The sequence below is a fragment of the Balaenoptera musculus genome, chromosome 6, assembly GCF_009873245.2.
Source record: "Balaenoptera musculus isolate JJ_BM4_2016_0621 chromosome 6, mBalMus1.pri.v3, whole genome shotgun sequence".
In the NCBI taxonomy this organism is placed as follows: Eukaryota; Metazoa; Chordata; class Mammalia; order Artiodactyla; family Balaenopteridae; genus Balaenoptera; species Balaenoptera musculus.
The window spans coordinates 79,503,295-79,524,970 of record NC_045790.1 but is presented as its reverse complement, the minus strand read 5'-3'; the positions used below and the strand labels follow the sequence as shown (position 1 = coordinate 79,524,970).

General features: G+C 53.7%; 5 protein-coding genes across 14 annotated transcripts in view; 3 read left to right on the top strand and 2 right to left on the bottom strand.

The window, feature by feature from the left end:
• Positions 1-22: 22 nt before the first annotated feature.
• Positions 23-6,101, bottom strand: RGP1 (RGP1 homolog, RAB6A GEF complex partner 1). 4 transcript variants are annotated; one of them, XM_036855049.1, is made up of 9 exons: positions 5,548-5,657; positions 5,065-5,199; positions 4,553-4,689; positions 4,183-4,266; positions 3,932-4,081; positions 3,516-3,662; positions 3,176-3,303; positions 2,779-2,968; positions 23-2,272 (listed from the first exon to the last, which is right to left on the bottom strand). In XM_036855049.1, exons 2-9 carry the CDS (start codon positions 5,178-5,180, stop codon positions 2,049-2,051), a joined length of 1,176 nt encoding a protein of 391 aa, XP_036710944.1. In that variant the 5' UTR covers positions 5,181-5,199; positions 5,548-5,657; the 3' UTR covers positions 23-2,048. The 4 variants fall into 4 exon arrangements, with proteins under 4 accessions (XP_036710944.1, XP_036710945.1, XP_036710948.1 ...); XM_036855050.1 differs by lacking the exon at positions 5,548-5,657 and adding an exon at positions 5,758-6,101 and having other exon boundaries at positions 2,017-2,272; XM_036855053.1 differs by having other exon boundaries at positions 2,017-2,272; positions 5,616-5,645.
• On the top strand, positions 831-1,856 carry LOC118896764 (microseminoprotein, prostate associated). Its single transcript, XM_036855058.1, has 3 exons — positions 831-978; positions 1,162-1,270; positions 1,644-1,856. The coding sequence occupies exons 1-3, from the start codon at positions 849-851 to the stop codon at positions 1,822-1,824; spliced, it is 420 nt and encodes a 139-aa protein (XP_036710953.1). The 5' UTR covers positions 831-848; the 3' UTR covers positions 1,825-1,856.
• GBA2 (glucosylceramidase beta 2) lies at positions 5,127-16,846 on the top strand. The gene is made up of 18 exons (XM_036855048.1): positions 5,127-5,225; positions 6,018-6,602; positions 9,709-9,800; positions 10,097-10,212; positions 12,051-12,269; positions 12,576-12,815; positions 13,040-13,142; positions 13,299-13,452; positions 13,543-13,668; positions 13,868-14,040; positions 14,279-14,383; positions 14,593-14,700; positions 14,801-14,952; positions 15,075-15,181; positions 15,329-15,471; positions 15,551-15,666; positions 15,766-15,957; positions 16,251-16,846. Exons 1-18 carry the CDS (start codon positions 5,179-5,181, stop codon positions 16,545-16,547), a joined length of 3,075 nt encoding a protein of 1,024 aa, XP_036710943.1. The 5' UTR covers positions 5,127-5,178; the 3' UTR covers positions 16,548-16,846.
• Positions 16,710-21,015, bottom strand: CREB3 (cAMP responsive element binding protein 3). Of its 4 annotated transcripts, none has more exons than XM_036855055.1 (10): positions 20,734-21,015; positions 20,385-20,522; positions 20,132-20,279; positions 19,988-20,055; positions 19,782-19,880; positions 18,469-18,575; positions 18,290-18,358; positions 17,559-17,643; positions 17,377-17,461; positions 16,710-17,298 (listed from the first exon to the last, which is right to left on the bottom strand). In XM_036855055.1, exons 2-10 carry the CDS (start codon positions 20,520-20,522, stop codon positions 16,982-16,984), a joined length of 1,116 nt encoding a protein of 371 aa, XP_036710950.1. In that variant the 5' UTR covers positions 20,734-21,015; the 3' UTR covers positions 16,710-16,981. The 4 variants fall into 4 exon arrangements, with proteins under 4 accessions (XP_036710950.1, XP_036710951.1, XP_036710949.1 ...); XM_036855056.1 differs by having other exon boundaries at positions 20,730-20,870; XM_036855054.1 differs by lacking the exon at positions 20,734-21,015 and adding an exon at positions 20,618-20,722.
• Positions 20,842-21,676, top strand: part of TLN1 (talin 1) — a 31,976-nt gene continuing 31,141 nt past the window's right edge. For 2 of the 4 annotated variants that reach the window (XM_036855046.1, XM_036855045.1), the window contains exon 1: positions 21,083-21,221. The gene's annotated coding sequence lies outside the window, so the exon portion shown is untranslated. Of the gene's footprint in view, positions 21,222-21,676 lie in introns of all 4 variants that reach the window. The other 2 variants (XM_036855047.1, XM_036855044.1) reach the window with 2 other exon arrangements.

Below are 21,676 nucleotides of genomic sequence, written 5' to 3'. Positions count from 1 at the left end.
TAGAGATGTTCTTCTTTGAAAGAACCATCCCCAGACATGGGGAGAACCTTTATTTGCACTATGTTTGGGGGTGATGAACAATGGATAATCTCTGGGATGCCTGTAAAAAAGAGACACCCGCCCCCCAGCCCCCCAGCCCTAACCTCTGAGGGGCAGCCATATCTCTAGGACACTGCAGGGAGACCCTGCCCTAGGGTCTGAGAGAAACATTCTCCACTCCAGGTGCCTGTTCGCTCTCCTGGAGCCTCTGGCTGTCGCACCCTACTGCATCTCCTCGGTTTGGCTGGGGCACAGGATTAGCCATCCCCAGGAAATGCCTCCCTCCGGTCCAGGCAGGGATCCCAGCATACACACCCCTGGAGTGTGTGAGTGAGTGAGTGTGTGTGTGTGTGTGTGTGTGTGTTACAGGGCGGGGGGAGATGGTGGAATGCTTCCTCTCCAGGCCAGGGAAGAGTTCTGGAGACCACCTGGGGGCCCTCACCCCTCCCACCTCCTTGCTGGGGAAGTGCCCAGGCCAGTGCCCCTTCCATGGCCACCTCCCTCCCCCTAGCTGTGTGGGGCATGAATCAGCTCTCACAGCTTGTTAAAGCTAGACCTCTTGTTTTCATGCCCTCACCTCAGGAAACAGAGTTACAGCTTTTCCAGCTCTACTCAGCAGGGGGCCAGGGTCCTCACTTTATAAACATCCCCAAGCCTGTGAGAGGGCACGGAGATGGTGCGAGACAGGAGCCCAGGGGAGAAAGACAGAAACTAAGACTCGAGGAGAGAAACAAAGAAAAGCCAAGGAGACAAGACCAGAGCAGCCTGAACAGACGCCAAGAACGGTCCGAAAAGGCCGTACTGCAGGAATGGCCTTATGGATGCTCTGGGCTGGACAGGCTAAGGGGACCCTGGGTGGCTGGGGGATCACCTGCTTGGTGATATCTCTGCTCCTCCAGCACCCAGGAGTCCACAGCAAGTGCTACTTCCAAGCTCAAGGTAAAGCTGGGTGAGGCGTTAAGGAAGGACAGGAGCAGAGGGCACTGGGAGGAAGGGGGCTCAGGGGTGATCCTGTCAGAAGACCCAGACTCCCCGAGCTGGGAAACAGGAGAGGGTAAACGCGGGGGCGGCAGCACTTACTCCCTCCACTCTAGCACACTAACATTTCCTGCTCTTCCCTAGCGCCCTGCCACCATGAAGGGAAATATTTCACCCTGGGCGAGTCTTGGCTCCGCAAGGACTGTTTCCACTGCACCTGTCTGCATCCCGTCGGTGTGGGCTGCTGTGACACGTGAGTGACCACTGAGGGCGAGAGAGAATGGCTCTGATGTGAGTGACTAAGAGATGGCCAGGGCATGACTAGATTGCTGCGGTGTGAGAATGAACAAAGTAGCAGTATGAAGCTGGCCGAACCTGAAGGTACCAACAAAAATGTGAGAGAGAAGGCTTCAGGCTACAAAGTAAGGGGAGTTGGGGTGGATCTGGAGGGAAAATATTCCTGCTATGAAACGAAAAAAATCCATATATGGCAGGCAAGAGCTCGGTTAGGGGGGACAGGGGCACTGGGGGAAGATATGGGAGGAATGCTGGGAGGGGGGATGCGAGACAGGGATAAAGGCGGACCTTCACTGTCCTGACTCCTTCCCCGTCCTTTGGTTCCCCAGGTCCCAGCATCCTATCGACTTCCCCGCTGGGTGTGAGGTACGTCAGGAGGCAGGAACGTGCCAGTTCTCCCTGGTGCAAAAATCTGACCCTCAGCTGCCCTGCAAAGGGGGAGGGCCCGACTCAGAGTGGGGCTCAGCTAACACCCCTATTCCTGCGGCTCCTGCTCCCCACTCCAGCTAAACTCAACTGACCGCCCTTTTGCTGACTGCCCACTGCTGCTGCCACTTCCAGGGAAACCACTAGCAGCTGCCGATTTATTCTGAATAAATAAATTAATGCTACAGCCGAAAGCCTGCCTCTCATTATCTGTGCCACTGGACCCCAGGTGGAAAAAATGGGTCCTACTAGAGTCCAGGTGCTGAGTTCTCAGGATCCCGAAGAAAGTAGTGCCACGTGGGCCAGTTTCAGATGGTTGTGGTACTGGTGCTGGGGCCTGGGGCCGCATATGAGGCCAGGGTAGGGCTTGTAGGCAGCACCTTGATGGGGAGGTCCCAGCTGAAGGTGTCCACGGGCACTTGCTCAGGCCCTGTCCAGGTGACAGGCTCGGGCTGTTCCATGGGAGGTAGAAGCACCAAACCTGGTTCTCGGGATGTTACAAATTCAAAATGCAAACGCCACTTCAGGGATACTGTGGGAAAAAAGATAAAGGTAGAAGCATTAGAAGCCAGAAGTAAAACCCAATGACAGGATGTGGTTAGCAAATGAGAAAAAAAAAACATCCCTGTATTCAGGAAGAGCGGGGAGGTGTGGGGCAGGGAGCTAGGATCGAGAGTTTGGCTGAAGAAATCTAGTGTGTAAACTGGAACCGTGACAGTAAGGACAACAGCATCAACTACCTAATAACCCAAGTGTGGGACAGTCAAGACTTGGTAGCTTGAAGTAAATGCAATGGCGAGTCAGAGATCAGTGCATCACAGGGTCCCAGTGGGTAGGGGGAGTGAAGATGTGCAAAGCTGTTAAGAATTTAGGGGTCAGTGCACCCAGGAAACAGGTTGAAGGTCTGAGAAAGTGTTGAGGGTCAGAGGCTGGATGTGAGTATGTCTGGGAGTTTGTTAGGAATCAGGATTCATTATACGCTACCTAAGCGCAGCATCTTACTGTGCCCCCCACCCCTGGTAATAGTCAGGGTCTCACCAACGGCTGTGCAGAAGCCTGGTGTGGAGCTGAGAGGGATGGGGAGGGAGAAGCTCGTTCTGGTTGTATGTAGGCAGGACTCCTGGTGCCGGGCATGAGTGACATGAGACACAGAGGGGGCACCCCCTGCCCCGCGGCGCCGCTGGTACTCAGGCTGCACACGCTCCTCCGTCTGTAAGCTCACTGAAAACTGGGAGCAAGAAGAGAAGTGCATGTTGGCAGGCGCTGGGATGCGCTGACTCCGGGTGGGAGGGCAGCCCAACCTCACGCTGTTTTACCAGAGGGACCCTGGCTGACCTCACTGCCCATTTCTACCTGCCACCCCTCTTTATGCAGGCCCTCTCTTTCCACCCTAGACCTTCAGACCCAGTTCCCCCAAAGTCCTCTCCTTTCTCACCTGCAAACAAGCTACAGTTCCTTCCCCTAAGTTTAAGGTCCCCACCACGTCCTCGCCAAGTCTGTATACAGATTTGAAGATGCCAAATGTCCCAACTTTTCCTCGGCCATCACTGATGTTGTACAGATCTGGGGAGAATGGGACACAGTAAGCCTGGGGTCCACACTGGGGAACGTCTAGGGCTGGAAGCCAGAGGCCAAAAGGTGGGGCTTTTCCTTTAGAATCTGGGGTGAGGTATCACTGGATCCTCAGGAGAATGTGGCAGTTAGGAGACTCCGTCTCTGAGACAGGAATGCTATGAGGGGAGGATGGGGTGCGTCAACTGTGAAGGGCTTCTCACGGAGGCTGCGGCAGGATGTGGCAGCCATGAGGCGCTCCCCAGCCAGCTCAGCGAGCCATGAGTCCTTCTTGCCACATTCATCCTCTTCCAAGAATGGACTGGATGGGGCTACTGCCTCCTCCTGGGGAAAGCGGACATCTTGAAGGCCTGGAGAGAAAATGAGTGGAGAAGTGGTGGGAGAGAACAGAGAGAAGAGTAGTGGTTAGGGTTTTAGACTCCAATCTGAGAGGGCTGTAGGTTAAGGTGTGCCACGGCTGAGGTACACATCTCACCTATGCTCCAGAACCTTCTCTCCCCAACCCCCTCACACCTTCACTAAGACCAGGAAGCTTCCCTCCAGCCCCTCTCACAAACCCTCTAAGGATCATTTTGGTGAGGCTCTTCTCCAGCCCTTCCCTCCAGGAACCCTTACTTACCAGTCAGCACAAGAACCCTCAGAGGGACCCTGAGTAAAGTGATGGGTGAGTTGACACGCTGGCAGCCAATGGTCAGTTTGTAGACATACTTGACTGACTGACCCCGAAAGGAGGGTGGTCCCTCTATAGGCAGCACTTCGCTGTAGGAGTCTGGTTGGGAGGTAGTAGTCAGGGCAGCCAGAAGCAGCCAGAGAGGTCCTCCCTCCAGGAGCCTTAGAAGGCAATCGAGGGGTCAGGGGGCAGTCACTCACATGATTTCGACTCTCCAGGGTCTAGCCTCAGGTCACAGAATAGGATTTTTGGTGGAGTGGAAAGGATACACTGACCCCTCTCACCTAGAAAAGATAAGACTGCAACTTAATAACCCCATTGTCTAGTACTGGAGAAGGCTAGCACAGCAAGTGGGGGCAGTAAGCACTGCCAACAAAGGGCAACCCAAACCAAGCCACTCCTCTTTTCTCGTGAGACAGGAACAGTTTTACGCCACCAAAGCAATAATTACACTCTCCCACATCCCCAGTGCGACAGAGACTATAATGACCCACCAGAACAATCTGACAATTTCACCCTTGGGTAACAGTGATTCCATCCCCCTCCAAAGGCAAATGCCCCATCACTAACCTCGGTGTGGTAGAAAGACAGTCTGGCTCTCAGGCTGGACCTCTGGCTGACTGGAGTCAGGGGGAGGCAGTGCTACTCGACTCTCACTGGCATGGAACTGGCAGTGGATTTGGGCACTGGCCCATGCCAGAGCCTCACTGTGGGAGGAGGAAAAGAGGATATCAGAGGGCAGTTCCTGACCTCACAAATGCTCCCCCAAACTCCCTACCACACTGAGAAGACCAACACCGTGAGGCGGCTGTCCTCTGGATCAGAGAATCCAGAACCCCAAAGAGAAACCATTAAACAAAGAAAAGTATACTGGGTAAAAGGGGGAGTGGGGGAGGAGAGAGGAAAGGAGAGTGGAGGGCTATGTCACCCACATCTTCTGTTAAATAGCCTTTCCTACAATGAGAGCACAATGAGCAAGAAGGTGGTGCTGTAGTCACAGGACAACCTGAGCTCTGGCTCAGCACTATAGATACCAGGCTTCCTTCCAGAAGGACCACCTTCTTCAGTACCAGCATCCCCACCTGGATGCGGAAGTGGCCGTGGGGGGCAGGGGGTTGGTGACGGTCACCACACACTCCAGCGCCTCCCCTGCCAGAAACACAGGACCTCTGCTCAGCTCTGCTACCACTTCAATCATGGCAGCTCCGGAATCGGATCTAGAAGGAAACAAGGGGTATCAGAGGTCAGTACCACGGCCCGGAGGGGCGTCTCAGGTGAGCTTGGGGGTGAGGACCCGGGGAATGGGCGTTCAGCACCAGGGTGTCAGAGGGAAGCGCCCAGATTTGGGATGTGGGAAGGCGGAAGGGAGGTATGGCGGCAGCTGACTCGGCACTGCGGAGGGAGAGGGAGTCGCTCTGGATCCCAGCCTCCCGCCCCTCTCAGCGCCGAATATTCCCCCTACCCCGCCGGGACCCCCCAGGCCGCCTCCGCCCCCTTCCCTCGAGGTTCCACGTCCCAGCCCAGGGCCGCGGCCGCCCGGCATCTCGCGCCCCTAGCCCGGACACCTCGCACGGTCAAAACTGGGGGCTCGGTGCACCGAGGCCCTCGGTCGCCCGCCCCTCCGGGCCGGGACCTTAGTGCGTGGCTGCGGCCGCGGCAGAGGCGGGACTTCCCTCGGCCCCCCACACCTCTTCCCCCTCGGAGCCCCTTCCGGCCGGAAGCGTCCGGCCGGCAGGGCCGGAAGGGGCTCGAGTGGTCCCGCCGCCCTGGGTCACCTTCCCACAGCCTGGCACCCGGGTGCGAGCGCCGTCCCGGACACTGGCCGGCGGGACCCGGCGCCCACCCCTGGGGGGCCTGGTGCCACGGCCCAGGGACTGGGCCGGGGCTTCCGCGAGCTCCCAGGCCGGCCCCGGGGGCGGTGCCTGGCGGGCTGGTCCCGGGGGCTCCTCCCCTCTCCGCGGGCCCAGTCGCCCTTTGGCAGGGCCAGCTAATCACCGCGGCCCAATGACGTCGAGGCCCGATCCTTCCCGCCCAGGACCCAGAGAGACGACCGAGGGGGAGACCGTGGCGGCTTTATTGCTGTCGCCGCCACCGCAGCAGCAGCAACAGTTACCCGGCTCCACGGAGACACCAGCTCACCTCAGCTTTCCCCAGAGGCCGGCCCTCCGAGAGAACACCTAACAATAATCCGCGCCCACATCTGGGCTTGGCTGGCCAGATACTTTGTACCAGAAAGCTCGGGAACCGAGACCACCGAGGTCGTGGGGACCCAGAATCCAGGGAATATGAGAACCGGAGTCCCAGCCTCGGAACAGACCAGCTGTGCCAAAGGGGATCCACAGGCTTACTGCCCTGAAAATACTGGAGGCACTGAGGCTGTGCAGGTTACAGACTGCCAGAACCCTGAGGACAGTCAACCCCAGAATGAGCAGGGCTACAGCAATCCGCAGGACTTTGGGCAGCTGATGGCTTCCTATGAGGGTAAAGCCAAGGGCTACCAGGTGCCTCCCTTTGGCTGGCGCATCTGCCTGGCTCACGAGTTTGCAGAGAAGAGGAAACCCTTTAATGCCAACAATGTCTCACTAAGCAACCTAATGAAGCATTTGGGTATGGGCTTGAGGTGAGTAGATCCCATTGCCTAGACTACCTTATACCTCACTTTGTTCCAGCAGAGGCAGGAAAGGGTGAGAAAGTAGGTGGATACCTTGTCCTAGTCAGGTGGCCCCCATTCCCAACATAATTCTTAAGCCCATGGTTTTGGAGGGGGAGACCAGGTCACATCTCTTTGCAACCCCCTTCCTTCCAGTACCTTGTCTTTTTAGCAAGAAAGAGCAGGAGCGTTTGCGCCTTGTAGTCATTTGGGCTCCCTCTCACATGCACCCTCTCTTCCAGAGTTTGTTCTTTGGGGTTAGCTATACTTTGTGACAGGTAGGAAGGGATACTCTGGCAGCTGTGGTACTGATACAATGTTGTTTTCTGGGGAGGGGGCGGGATTCTTAGCCCCAGATTCTCCTGAGCAGCTGGAGTATTCATTGAACCTTTTTTAGGCACAGCATTTAATAGTCCCAACACCCATCAGCTTCTTTCCTCAAGCTTTGGCTCCAGGGAGAGGGTGAGAGCCTTCCTGCTCTCAACCCTAAGGAGAGAGCGATAAGAGGTGCTGTTCACTCTATTCCGGAATAGACGGCCCGTTATATAAAAAGCAAAGACCTTTGACCAGAGAGGCACTGCCTTAGGTGTCCCCAGAGCTTAGTAATAATCTTCCAGAGCATTTCCTGGTCTCCCCCCACACAAGGCTGGCAGACACTCCAAGAGCTTATCCTGGGCTGTAGAACTCCTCCAGATCCCTCCAGATCCCCACTGAGTTCAAAGACTAGTGATGGGGCCAAGACCTATTAACAGGAACAGGTGGATGTGAGAACAGAAAGCATCACCCAGAGGTCATCCTGAGTCAGTCCACACAGTAAACACAGAGCTGGGGAGGGAGGCTTAAAGTTCGGGAAACCCAGCCCTGGCAACCTCTTAAATAGGGGCTCCTTCTCTTCTGCAGTCAGTGCTCTGGGGCTGGGGTGGGGAGCCCATGTACCTAACCCAAGCCCTAGGCAGTGGGAAGGGCCTGTCGCTGCTTGGGTATCTGACTCCTTTGCCAGTTCCCCTGGGTGGCCTGTACCAGACAAAAATAATCCCTCCAGGCTGCTTCTGAAATTGACCCAGCCTAGTTTTGACCCCCAAAGGCTTTGGGTCAAAAGAGGATCTAGGGCTGGGGTACTGAGAGCAGCACATTGGGGTGCATGTGGTGGGGACATTGAGGTCAAGAGCCCATCTGTAGGCATCCTAGCCCCCCAGTCCCTAAGTATGAGCCGAATCACAGAGGCCTGAAGCTGTGCTCAGCTCCTGGACTTGGCTCTGCATCCCAGGACAGGGTGGGGATCACTGACACAGGGGTTTTGGAATGAGATGAGGTCCTGCATTGAGGAGAAAGCAGGGGTGAGACAAGGAAGAATTCTGAATGATTATTCTTAAGTGGGGGCTGAAATAATGGAAAAGGCCAAATAGGTCAGGAATGGCCAGCAGCTAAGTTGAGTGAGAGAAAGGTGGGCTCTGAGAGGGAGCTGAACTGGGGGTAGGTACTGTGGTCAGGAGCTCCAGCAAGACAGAGTTCTCTTGGCCTTAGAGCGGTAAGAACTCAATTTTGGTTGCTCTCCCTTTCAGCCAGAATCCATTCATTCAGTAAATATGTATTGAGTGCTTGTTCTGCGCCTGATACTCCTTTGTTCTGCCTATCTTCATATCTTGCATTTCTCCCTCACTGCCCTAATCCGCGCTGTGCCCTCCCTCCCTTCACCAATCCTTTGTGGCCTCTAGTTTCAAAGTCCAGTTTCCTCTAAGCTGGCAAAGAAGATCTGCCTTCCCATCATCCCATCCTTCGTCTTCCCTCCCTCTCCTCTCACCCCCAGAATGTACCCTCCCTGTTCTTTAGTCAGATTTTCCCTCCCCTTGCTCCTGTCCCTGTTCATTTCTCTTATGCCCCATTGTCTGTACATACGTTCTTTGTAAATTCAGCAAATAGTTACTGAATGCAGACCATGTGCCCTGCCCTGTGCTTGAAGCTGTGGGTAATAATCAACTAGGCTGTCACTGTCCCTTTCCCCAAGAAACTTAAAAGTATGTCAGACTCACATGAGGAACACTAAAATAACAGGACAGTGTCTGATTGGGAGTTGAGACAGTGCATGCATGGATATTCCACTTTGTGGCTTTCCTATCTACTGTGCCATTTACCCTTCCAACCATTCCTTGAGGTAGGAAGGGCAAGAGGTATCCCCATTTTGTAGATGAGGAAACTAAGCCTCAGCAGGGTTACCCAATTACATGGTTACAAGTGGTGTGCTTGAACAATGTGTATAAACTAGCTGGTGAGGGAGAAGAGTGGAATTGGGAGAGAGTTTGGCAGGGCAGGGGTTGCTTAACGAGGACCCACTCTGAATGGGAATTTGTACGAAGGAAGATTAGAAAATAGACTGAGAGAGATGTCAAAGCCTTGAATCCCAAACAGAATCATTTGCCTATTGGATACAGAGCTGTGATAAGACCAGGAAAATGTTGGGGTTTTTAGAAGGCTTTACTGGGATATTATGAGAGAGCAAAATTAGAAAGCTTACAGTTTAAATGCTGAACTTAAAAGAAAAAGAAAAAAAAAGAGAAAAAGACTTAAAAGGAAATGCCCCAAAATGTAAACACTGGTTGTATATGGGTGGGATTTTTTTCACCTTCCACCTAGTGCATTCTCCAGATTTTCACCTTTCATAATCAGGAAGAAAAATCATCATTTTAAAAAGAAGAAAGTTATCACAGCAGCCTATGCCTGTATGTGGGGTGGGAGTGATTATAAATCAGGAAACCATAACTGGCCCTTTCAGCACCTCAGACGAAAGTTCCTGGAGCAAATTAAAGCAGTGGTGGTGGAGTTAGTGGTGTGGAAAGATCAGAAAGCTCCTTCTAAGGAGAGTAGAGAGGAGAAACAAAGACAGTCTCATACTGTGACCCGGGGTGACTGGGAAGATGAGAGGACCTTGAATTGTAGAGATGTTGAGAGTAGGAGAGGTTTGGAAGTGAAGGCAATGGGTCCTCGGGACATTTAATGGGAAGTCACAGCTGGGTGTCCAAAGAGAGGCCGGTGACTGCCGCCCGCCACCCCTCCGCTCACACTGCCCCTTGCTCCTTAGGTACTTGCAGTGGTGGTACCGGAAGACCCAGGTGGAGAAGAAGACACCTTTCATCGACCTCATCAACTCTGTGCCCCTGAGACAGATCTATGGTGAGCCTCACTCCAGCTCCCCCCAGTCAGAGAGGGCCCAGCGTCCAGGCCTACTGCAGAGCTAGGCAAAGAGGCTTTCAGCTTATTTAAGTTGCACTGACCCATCCCCTAGGGTTTTTTCCCCAGCTTTATTGAGATATAACTGACATATAACATCGTGTAAGTTTAAAATGTACAATGTGTCGATTTGATATCCCCATGGTGTTTAGAGGAACCCATCTTTATAGTCTAGAAAGTGAGAAATGGGCTCGTTTTCCTCTCCCATGCCCCACTAACCATCCTGATTCTTTCTCTAGGTTGTCCCTTGGGTGGCATTGGGGGAGGCACTATCACCCGAGGCTGGAGAGGCCAGTTCTGTCGTTGGCAGCTTAATCCTGGAATGTACCAGCACCAAACAGTCATTGCTGATCAAGTAAGAGCCAGGAGGTGGAGGAGAGGTCCAGGCAGTACTTCCCAGGCCAGGAAGGGTCTCTTCGCTAGTGTAGGATGTGGCAATTAGAGATGTACATGATTCAGTCCAGTAAGTACTTTCAGGATGCTTTCCGTGTGCCCAGCCCTGTGCTAGGATGTACTATAGGAACGAGACACTCAGAGCACACGTTCCCTGAAAGAAAAAAGGTACCCCTGTGCCCTTCATTTTTCTAGTAAATGCCTCCTACCTACTTCGCTGCCCCAGTTTCACTAGCTGAGCCAGAACCCAGCCACAGAGAGTCAGAGAATTCCAGGATCACTTAACCTGGTTGAAAGATCAGAAGGGAAAACAAACCAGCAGTCTACAAATGCACAGGAAGACAGGATGCACAGAGCGCCCACTGCTCGCCCTGATTTGCCAGGCTTCAGCCAGAGGCCAGCTTCTCTGCTGGTGGTCACTCCTCTGGAGGTCTCTCTGGCTGGGGGCCTGGGAAGCCCCTCTCCCAGGCATAGGTCTCCAGACTTCTTCCCTTTTCTGAAGCTTCATTTCTTTTCCCTGTGTTCCTTCATCAAGGAGTGATGAAGGCCTTTGATTGCCAGAGGCATGTGGTCTACCTTTCATCATATCTCTCTAGTGCCCTCCCATGTTGAGTTGTCCACCAAGTTCCTATTTCCTGTCTGAGGGAGGCCTCCAGCTTTCAGCTTACCTTCAAAGGAGAAATGACTAGCAGACCTTGAGTCCTGTTAATGATAGTGCCCTTCCTAGTTCAGGTTTACCAGCCTTGCCCAATGCCCCAAGGGTCCTCTGTGGCTCATCCCTGAGGTATCCCGGGGGAATGTCTTCCAACCTTGTGACTCTTTCGTATAATATTTAATATTTAAAGACAGTCCTACAAGGGAAGTACCATTATTAGGCCCATTTTACACATGAGGAAACTAAGATTCAAAGAGATTTAGTAGCGTGCCCAAGGTCACATGGTTGGTAAATGGAAGCACAGGGATTCAGAAACAGTTTTCTCTGCGGTTAAAAGCCCGTGGTCTTAACCATTACCTACTATTCCAACAACATAAAAGAATTATTTGATATATACATTATAGATAACAGGCATATAAACATTAAAGATATGAGGCATACTTTGAACCAAGGAAGAGATATTAATCCCTCATAGCCCTCCCTTCCAGGGGAGTCAGGGCGTCAGAATGTGAGCACATTATAACATGCTAGACTAGAGGGGTAGGGGGACACGCAGGAGAATGACTCACTGCTTGAGGAGAGGAGAGGGCATTTGTCCTAGGCCTTGAAGGATGAGGGGTTTTACCAAATGGAGAATGAACATGAGCAAAAGCGTGGAGGAGGAAATGTAGTGTTCTCAAGGAACAGTATTTGATATGAGCAGAATATAAGGGCTCGAACAGGTAATGAGTCTGATGGGCGGGGAGAGGCCCCATCAAGAAGGGTCTTGAAAGCCAGGTAGATTTTAGCCTGAGGGCCACGGGGAGTCACTGAAACATTGTAAACACAGACTAACATATCTTGATTTCTCTGTAAGAAAGAGCAGTCTGAAATCCAAATGAGAAGAGGCAGAGGGTAAAAGCAGAGATGGTGAGGGCCTGGCTTAGGGCACTAAGACCGCAGTAGTGAGAAGGGAGCTAGATGGGGGAGGCACGACTCGGTGGTTACCCCGAGCTTGGGGGGAAGGCCTGGGGGATGAGTGAGGCTGCGGTGCGTTGGTCGCCACTGCGGGCTCTGGCAGGGCAGGAGCTACTCTGAGGAGAGGGAGACTTGTTTGAGGTACCTGTGGGTTACCCCGTTCCAGCCCATGTACCTTCTTGGTTTAGTTCACAGTGTGTTTGCGCCGGAAAGGGCAGACTGTGTACCAGCAAGTCCTGTCTGTGGAGCGCCCGAGTGTCCTGCACAGCTGGAACTGGGGCCTGTGTGGGTACTTTGCATTCTACCACGCCCTGTATCCCCGAGCCTGGACTGTCTATCAGCTTCCTGGCCAAAATGTCACCCTCACCTGCCGCCAGATCACACCCATCTTGCCCCATGACTACCAGGTGAGGCTCCCCTTCTGTGTTTCTTCCATTGCTCTCCCTTCCCCAGGATCTGTCTCTCCTGGAAGTTCCATGACCTATGCAAGAGGGGGTGGAGAGTGAACATCATGCTGGTTTCCCAGGACCACCGCCCAATTGGTCTTCTGTCTCCTGGCAGACAGCCTGCCAGGCAATATGGGGAGATGCAAGTGGAAGACAGAGTATATTGCTGGGTATTTGAGTCAGATCCTCGGTGCCAAGGACTGATCCTGGGGAGTGGGGCCAGAAGGGATACGCTGGGACCATCTGAGTCTGATCTTCTGCTCCCAGGACAGCAGCCTGCCTGTAGGAGTCTTTGTGTGGGATGTGGAAAATGAAGGGGATGAAGCCCTGGATGTGTCCATCATGTTCTCCATGCGGAATGGACTGGGGGGTGAAGACGATGCCCCAGGGGGGTTGTGGAATGAGCCCTTCTGTCTGGAGCGTGATGGGGAGACTGTACAGGGGCTGCTTCTGCATCATCCAACCCCTCCAAACCCCTACACGATGGCTGTGGCAGCACGACTCACGGTATGGAGGGGCCTGCCCCATACCATAGCCTCTGAACCCCTACTCTCAGCCTGGCCCGAGCCCACCCCCATGCCACCATGGTCTCTTCACTTCCTCAACTCCTGAGTCCCACCCTCACCACCCTAGCCTCTGGAACTTGGAGGCGGGAATATATTCAGGAGAGTTAGTCAGGAGCCGGCATACCTGTGGAGTTTCTCCTCACAGAGTCTTTGGCCCTTTAACAGGCAGATACCATGGTAACCCACCTCACAGCCTTTGACCCTGACAGCGCTGGGCAGCAGGTGTGGCAGGATCTACTTCAGGATGGACAGCTGGACTCCCTTGCTGGTGATGGGGGTTCTGACAGGGAGGTGGTGGGAAGAGGTTGTCCCTGCCTTGGGAGCAGGGGTGGGAGGCCTGGTAATAAGCAGGCTTTATTCCCATGTTAGGGACCCCTGCGGCTGAAGGGGGTGCCTGTGCTGATTCATCTTGCGCTTCTCTCAGGCCAAAGCCTCCCCTCGCAGAAAGGAGTAGGCATCGCTGGGGCTGTGTGTGTTATGGGCAAGCTGCCACCTCGAGGCCAGCGCCGCTTGGAGTTCTCACTGGCTTGGGACATGCCCAGAATCATGTTCGGAGCAAAGGGCCAGGTCTACTACAGGTGATGGGAATGAGAGAGCACACGGTCCATGGTGCTGGGGCTCTGAGCTGGAGCCCACACCCTCATCCCTCCCCTTTCTCTCCACCGCAGGCGGTACACAAGGTTCTTTGGCCCAGATGGTGACGCAGCACCCACCCTTAGCCACTATGCACTGTGCCGATATGCAGACTGGGAAGAGAGGATCTCGGCTTGGCAGAGCCCGGTATTGGATGACAGGTGCCAATGGGGCCCATCTCTTGCCTTTCTCCCAGGCACTCACACCTCAACTGGGACTCCTTGATTCAGTCTCCACCCACCAAAGTCAGCAGAGTTGGGCTGGGATTCACTTGGGACCCCTACTCTGCTGAACCCCAGAATCCGTCCTTTCCTGGGAGGTCCACACTCATTAGACCATTCCCTCCTCCTGACTCCCCAGATCCTTGCCTGCCTGGTACAAATCTGCGCTGTTCAATGAACTATACTTCCTGGCTGATGGGGGCACAGTATGGCTGGAAGTTCCTGAGGACTGCCTACGAGAGGAGCCGGTGGAGAGCATGTGTCAGCTCCGCCCCCTCCTACGAGAGTACGGTCGATTCGGCTACCTTGAAGGTATGGGCTGCTGGTGCGCGCAGTATGGCAGGCCACATCCATGAGGCCAGTTGGTGCCCTGCCCCCAGGCGGGATGATGGGTTTTGCCTATCCCAGGGTGCTGGTTGGGATGAGGGGGTAAGTGCCAGGTATGGAGTGTGACGGTGCCCCACCCCCAATGCTAGAGGAGCAGCTAGGCAGGGCAATATGAAGGAGCAGCAGGAATCCTGGCAACAGTGTGTCTCCCTCATTCCTCCAGGCCAGGAATATCGCATGTACAACACATATGATGTCCACTTTTACGCTTCCTTTGCCCTCGTCATGCTCTGGCCCAAACTCGAGCTCAGCCTGCAGTATGACATGGGTAAGGGTCCCTTTTGTGCCTCTTCTGCCCTCTTAGCTCCCCACGCCCCTGAACCTTTGTGGTCCCTCACACTGTCTCTTCCACCCAAACATAATGTGGATCCTGCTTATTGGTTCCCCTCTGGAATCACACACACACAGTTCTGTGCCCTACCCCAAGCCTACCCATTCCCTGCCCCGCCGCCCCCGCTTGTGTATCTGCTCCCCCAGCTCTGGCCACTCTCAGGGAGGACCTGGCACAGCAACGGTACCTGATGAGTGGGATAATAGCACCTGTGAAAAGGAGGAACGTCGTGCCTCATGATGTTGGGGATCCAGGTAAAAGTCCCTCCACCACAAGTGAGCTTCTCTTCCTCAATTTTTGCACCCTCTACCCTACCCTGCAGTGCAGATGAACCAGGTTTTCTCCCCTGCCCAGATGACGAGCCATGGCTCCGGGTCAATGCATATGTGGTCCATGATACTGCGGACTGGAAGGACCTGAACCTGAAGTTTGTGCTGCAGGTTTATCGGGACTATTACCTGACGGGTGACCACTGCTTCCTGAGGGACATGTGGCCTGTGTGTCTGGTAAGGGATGCATGTGCAGTGGTCATGCCAGGGGCATGCTGCCTGGTGTTTGGGGAGAGCCCAGCTGGCTACTGTTGTCTTTTCTTAGCATCTAGGTCTTCAGTATCTTGGTCCCTCTCTAGGCCGTGATGGAGTCTGAAATGAAGTTTGACAAGGACCAAGATGGACTCATTGAGAATGGAGGCTATGCAGACCAAACCTATGATGGATGGGTCACCACAGGCCCCAGGTTGGGGGGTAGGGATTTCCAGGGGCCTGAGGTGGGGAACTGGGCATCAAGAGATTGTGGGCTAAAGGAAGAGTGACTGCCTATTATTTGTACGTGGGAGCGGCTAGAGCTGCCAGGCTAATTCCCTGAACCTGTGTCTCTGATCAGTGCTTACTGTGGAGGACTGTGGCTGGCAGCTGTGGCTGTGATGGTCAAGATGGCTGCTCTGTGTGGGGCACAGGAGGTCCAGGATAAATTTTCTTCCATCCTTAGCCGGGGCCAAGAAGCCTATGAGAGACTGCTGTGGAATGGTGAGTTGGGGGACCCTAAGGAATCTTAAGGAAGCTCTGGGGAGGCAAGGAGCCTTACTTTGTCCTTCCCCTCCTCCAGGCCGCTATTACAACTATGACTGCAGCTCTCAGCCTCAGTCCCATAGCATCATGTCTGACCAGTGTGCTGGCCAGTGGTTCCTGAGGGCCAGTGGCCTAGGAGAAGGAGACAGTGAGGTGAGAGACTAGGAGGAGGAACCGGAGAGAAAGGTAAGGGTTTTTCCTGGAGGTGGGAACCAAGTTTAAGAGACTGTGTTTCTTCCCTTGCCCCACTAGGTATTTCCTACCCCACATGTGGTCCGTGCTCTCCAAACTATCTTTGAGTTCAATGTCCAGGGCTTTGCAGGAGGGGCCATGGGGGCTGTGAATGGAATGCAGCCCCACGGTGTTCCTGACAGATCCAGTGTCCAGTCTGATGAAGTCTGGGTGGGTGTGGTCTACGGGCTGGCAGCCACCATGATCCAAGAGGTAACTCACTCCCTTCCCCATCTCTCTGCCATCTGTACCTTGGCCTAGCAAACTTCCTCAGCCATCAAACTTCTGTACAGCCTAATTCAATGTCATCTTATCCATCCAGAGAGCCTCCCCCTTTTCCCTGGCATGCATTCTATCTCCTGCCTTCAGGCCTGCCTGTGAGTCAAGTTTATCTCCCCCACTGGCTGGGAACTCCCTGAGGGCACAGACCCTATTCTCTCCGTCTGTCCAGCTGAAATAGCTACTCAGGGGTTGCCAAGTTATATGACTGCCATGTCTCCCGACAGGGCCTGACTTGGGAGGGCTTCCGGACAGCTGAAGGCTGCTACCGTACCGTGTGGGAGCGCCTGGGCCTGGCCTTCCAGACGCCGGAGGCGTACTGCCAGCAGCAGGTGTTCCGCTCGCTGGCCTACATGCGGCCGCTGAGCATCTGGGCCATGCAGCTGGCCCTGCAGCAGCAGCAGCAGCAGCAGCATAAAAAGGCCCCTGGGCCAATCGCCAAACAGGACACGGGACTAAGCACCAGGCCCAAACTTGGACCAAAGGAAGCCGTGGCAAACCCAAGCCCAGAGTGCGCCTCGTGAACTGTGGAAGGAGGCGCTAACAGCCCAGCCTTCAGCCTGGCCCTTCCTCCTCCTCCACACCCGCCCCCACTCTCCTGCAGCCCTGAGCCACCAGGACAATCATGCCCTCCCTTCTCCCCACCCAACCGCGCCAGTAAAGAGGGGTTGAGGGTGACCCATGCATCAGAATCACTTATTTATTTCTTTCTTCACCCTACCCCCTCACTGCATGAAGTGTTCAAGGAGGTCAGTTGATACCCCCAGGCCCATTCATGGGGTGACAGACATACTTGGGTACAAATAAAAGACCCAGAAAGCCAGTAAGTGTGGTGTGTTTGAGTCCTCAGGCTTCCTGACAGGGCACCAGGACCTGAGGCGAGCCTCCTCCCGCCCCTTTTCCTCTGAACACAGACTGGGGGCAGCAGACCATGACTGAGGCCCCCACATCCTCACACCTAGCCTGAATATCTGCCCAGCAAGATAACAGACGTGGAGCTGTGGGTAGAGAGCCATCCTCCCTCACTTGTGAGATTTGCATGCAGGGGAGAGATGGGACCTGGGCAGGAGGACGTTGAGAAACTGTCAGGCAGTGGCAACTTCAGGGGAGGCTGTGCGCTAGGAGCTTGAGGCATGTGATAGAAGAGGCAGCAAGAATTGCTAAGAGCCTGGAGCTCATGGTCCAAGCTGTCCTTTGGTACCTCTGACTGCAGGGCAGGCAGCTCCAGCTGGGGAGGGTCCTTGCTGGGGAGGGCACGAAGCTGGCGGGACAACACTGAGGAGACAAATGCTGTTCAGGGCAGGCCGGGCTTCTCCCCTAGTCCTTCCTTAATGGTATCCTCAAGGCTCTCACCTCCATGCTCAGCTGGCAGGCTCCCCCTTGTGTCCGACGAGTACATCACAGGTACGAAAAGGAGACAGAAAGAGAACAGCAGGACCTAGAACACAGGAGAAAAGAGATGAAGAAGGGCTTTGCATTGCACCCCTATCCCTGCCACCTGAGAAGAGAATGTCTCCTTCCATCACCATCCTCACCAAGACACAGGTGCTGCCGCTGCTGGCTTTGTTTGCTGTCTGAATCATGATGGCCTGGAGTCTCCTCAACTGATCCAAAAGGGACCTAGAGGAAGAGAGGGGACAGACAGCAGCCCCTGGCCTGGCACCCTGACATACAACAAAACCCTCCTGTTAAGTTCATCCCCTCCATCTGTGCACTGGATCCTCTCTTACTTTTGGACCTATTTTTGCAAGTGATCTCTTCCTCTCTCTGCACAAAATGCCTGACCTCACTAAAACAAACATACACGTCTCTGCCCGGATTTAAACTCCTTTTGCAAACCCCTTCAGTGGTTCTACACTGCCTGATCAGCTCTGCACACAATCCTCACCAGGGATTATACGTTCTCTACCTTCCAGCCCAACTCACCCGTGTTAGGGTTCCAGCCAGACTGGACTATGCTGTGTTCTCTCTGCCTAGAATGCTCCCCACACCTCCACCCCAGAATCCTATCTGCTATCAAATGCCATCCACCACATGAGGTCTTTCTTATTCCTTCCTTTCTCCTTCTTGATACTTATCCATAGTTACTTGTAAATTTATTCCCCGCTACTATGAGCTTCTTAGAATCAGAGACCCACTAAAGGCCAAGCACCAGACCTTACACGTGGGAGCTGCCTAGTTAGAAATCAAGTGTGGAGCAGGAGAAAGACTGAGACAGTATTAAATGGGAGGGATGAGAAAGGACTGATGTCGAAGAGCTGCTTACAGATTCTCTTCCTCCAGGAGCTGTACTTTGTTCTGTAGCTCCAGATTCTGGGCTGTGTACTTCAGGACCCTGGAGGAATAACAGGGATGTGGGGGCATGGCCTGTATCCTCCCTTCAAAAACCTAACACTTCCAATTACCTCTGTTCTCCCCACCCCCGAGTCCCACTCCCTTTTATACCTGCTCTCTAAACGCCCCACATACACCTTCTTCTTCCTGCGGCTCTCCTGAGCAGACTTTTTGTTTCGAATCTTCCTCCGCACTCGTTTCAGAACTTGTTCCTCCATCTGAGAGAAGACAGGAAAAGGGGTATCATCCGAGGAACATTAGACCAAAGAGTTAGAAGGCAACTGAATTCGATCTTCCCAATGCGGAAATTCCTTCTACAGCTTCCCTGACCAACAGGCACTCTGCTTCTGTCTGAGTGCCTCCGAGGACCAGTTGTTAATGCCCTCACAAGCCAAACCACTGTAACAATTTTATTAACTAAAAAAAAAACTTCCTTATCGTGAGCCAACATCTGCCTCTATTATTTCTACCTATTGGACTTACCTAGCACCTGATCTCTGGGGCCGTAATAGAACAAAGGTCTTTAGCTATTTCAAAGCACTTGACATTTCTTCAGAATTTAAAAAAAACTGGACAAAAAACTCATCATCTTATCTACTCTTCTCAGGATGGACTGCATCCTCTTAATATCTGTCAAAGATCTGGGCTCAAAACTGGACACTAAGATGCTTTCTGGCCAGTAAAAAGGAGAGCAAGATGGTTACTGCCCTTCTAGCAGCAACGCTGTTAGATAACTGGTATCCGACGATACAGCTTCCAAACCCCATTCACTTTCTTAGTAGCCATATCACACTATTGACTCAACCTGTACTTTTTTTTTTCGCAGCTTGTGGAATCTTAGTTCCCCAACCAGGGATTGAACCCTGGCCCTCGGCAGTGAAAGCACAGAGTCCTAACCACTGGACTGCCAGGGAATTCCCTCAATTTGTACTTTTAAGAACTTAAAATTCTTTTAACCTTTCTGTTAATGAACATTGATTTCATCACAGTATCACAATGCTGTGCATGTGAAGCCGCCACTCACTGCTTGAAAATCGGGATTTTACACTTATTCTTGTTATACTACTCAATCCAGCCTTGATGAACCCTAATACTTAATTCTACTATTCAGCTATAGGTAGATTAGCGCGAAACCAGTGAAATATAAGTGTCAGGGCCCCATGCTTGCACAGTACTTTCCAAATTCCTTTACTAATATTACCCTGATAATTTTGAATTCTTACTTAAAAAGAACACCAAAATTTGTACAAGCCCTACAAAACCACCATCTGCCCTTGCACCCAGCACACTAACTACATGCTCCAGCTTCCTAGTAACAACAAATGTGCTAATCTCTCACCTCAGCTCTTTTTCAAGTTACTGATATAAAATTAACAGAACTGGCCTACTTGGGACTCACAACCCTCCTCCAATGGGAGTCTTACCTTAGTGAGAGGAAGCGTCCCAGGCAGGGTAAGCCCCTCCTTCTCCAAGAGCCTCTTCTCCTCCTCAGTCAGTATTAGCCTAGCAGTCTCCTGGGGTTCCTGAGAGATGGGCAGCAGAGTTGCAAAGGGATGTCAGAAAGGAATGGGGAATCCGGCCCCAATCCGTGCAATGCGGGAATAATCCTCCTGTAAATCAAGTCAAGTACCTGCTCTGCCGGCTCCTCCACATGCAATGGAGTCATCTGAGCCCCCTCTTCTCCATATCTCTCATTATCTGCAAAAGGGAAAGTATGAATAGCCAGGCCCGTGAGTCCTCTCCTCCCCCAAAACTTCACTTATTTCAGACTTACCTAGATCTATGGAGACATGCTCCTGTGAGAGAGAATAGGTGTGATCATGGTGGACAAAACAGGGGTTAGAGTTGCTGAAAACGTTCAACGATGCTGGGGGACTCGGCAAGCAGCTCAGGAAATCCTCTACGTCCCAATTGCTCAGAGCCTGCACAGGGTTCAGATTAACAGGCTTTAACCTATCACCACCCACTGCCTCAGGGACACACCCCACAACCGGCCCCGGGCCTCCCCGACTCAGACCCCTACCCACCTCAAAAAGTGGCAGCTCCCAACCCAGCGGAGCCTCCAAGGCCTCATCGGGCGCCGCCCCCAAACCTCCGCTTTCCTCTAGCAGGAAGCCCAGCAGGTCATGGTCACCCGGGTCCAACGCCAGCTCCATATGAGACATCTACGGAAAAGATGTGCAGAAACGCAGGAGTTCACCCCTCCACCCGGCCCCAATCCCCAACCCTATGCGCGACCCGGACCGTCAGTCGACCCCACCTATAGGCTCCTCAGCGGGGTTTTCCTCCTAGCTGCTAGCAGGGTCTCTGAAAACGGACCCGCATCCCAGACTCGATTCCCCGCAACTTCCAACACAACACAAGTGACGCACCTACCCGAGAGGCATTCCGGGACTTGGAGTTTCCCCCGACGCGGAAGCGGCGTCGGTGCGCGCCACGTCCCGGGCGCTATGCAAATAGAGGGTACGTGCCTGCCGCCCCCTCACTCCCTGAGGGCGGGCATTCTGGGGAACCGCCCTCGCCTTCTCCCCGGGCTAGAAGAAGGAAGGATTAGAGCCTAAAAGGGAACTCCGGCGCAGTTTGGGCGCTTTCTCTGACTGCGCCGCACCCTCGCTTCCTGCCGAGGAGGGGCTGCCGGTAGTCGGCGGGCTCCTGAGCATCGAGAGCTGGAGCCAGAGCAGCTTCCTGCAGCCCCCGCGACCATAGAGCGCGGGCCCAGGGCGCCGCCCGCGGGTGGGGGACGTTCCCGGGACGGAAGTGGCCGAGTGAGTGTCGAAGAGAGGGCGAGGCCGGAGCCTGAGAGCCACCGGGAGAACGAGCGGGTTAGCGGACCAGCGGGCGGGGCACAGAGCCGGGCAGCGCAGGTAGGGAGGACCGGGCGAGCTGGGGCTTCAGGGTGGGGCTGCGAGGCCAGGTCTGGGAGGCGGGTGGGCGGGCGGGGCCGCTGACTCTTCTGTGTCTGTTTCGGATCCTGTTGGAGAGGTCAGCGTCCAGTGTATCTCCGCTTGTGCTCGGAGTTAAATAGGCCGTTTTTCGGGAGCCAGGCCCTTCCTGGGAGCAGATAGGTTTGGGGGAGGGTGAGGAGTGGGTGGCAGTGTGGCGCAGGGCGGGGATCGGCTTTGAGGTTAGTTGATAGCGGGTGAGTAGGAACACATTGGGTGAGTTGCGGATTAGGTGGAGTTGGGTTTAGGAGTTAAGGTTAGCTTTTGGAGTTATAAAACTGGGGTTAAAATTTAGACTTATTAGTGTGAGTCAGGTGCGTTTTGTGTAGGTGAAGTTTGGATTAAGGGCATTATTTTGTTTTCTAGGATAGCCAACA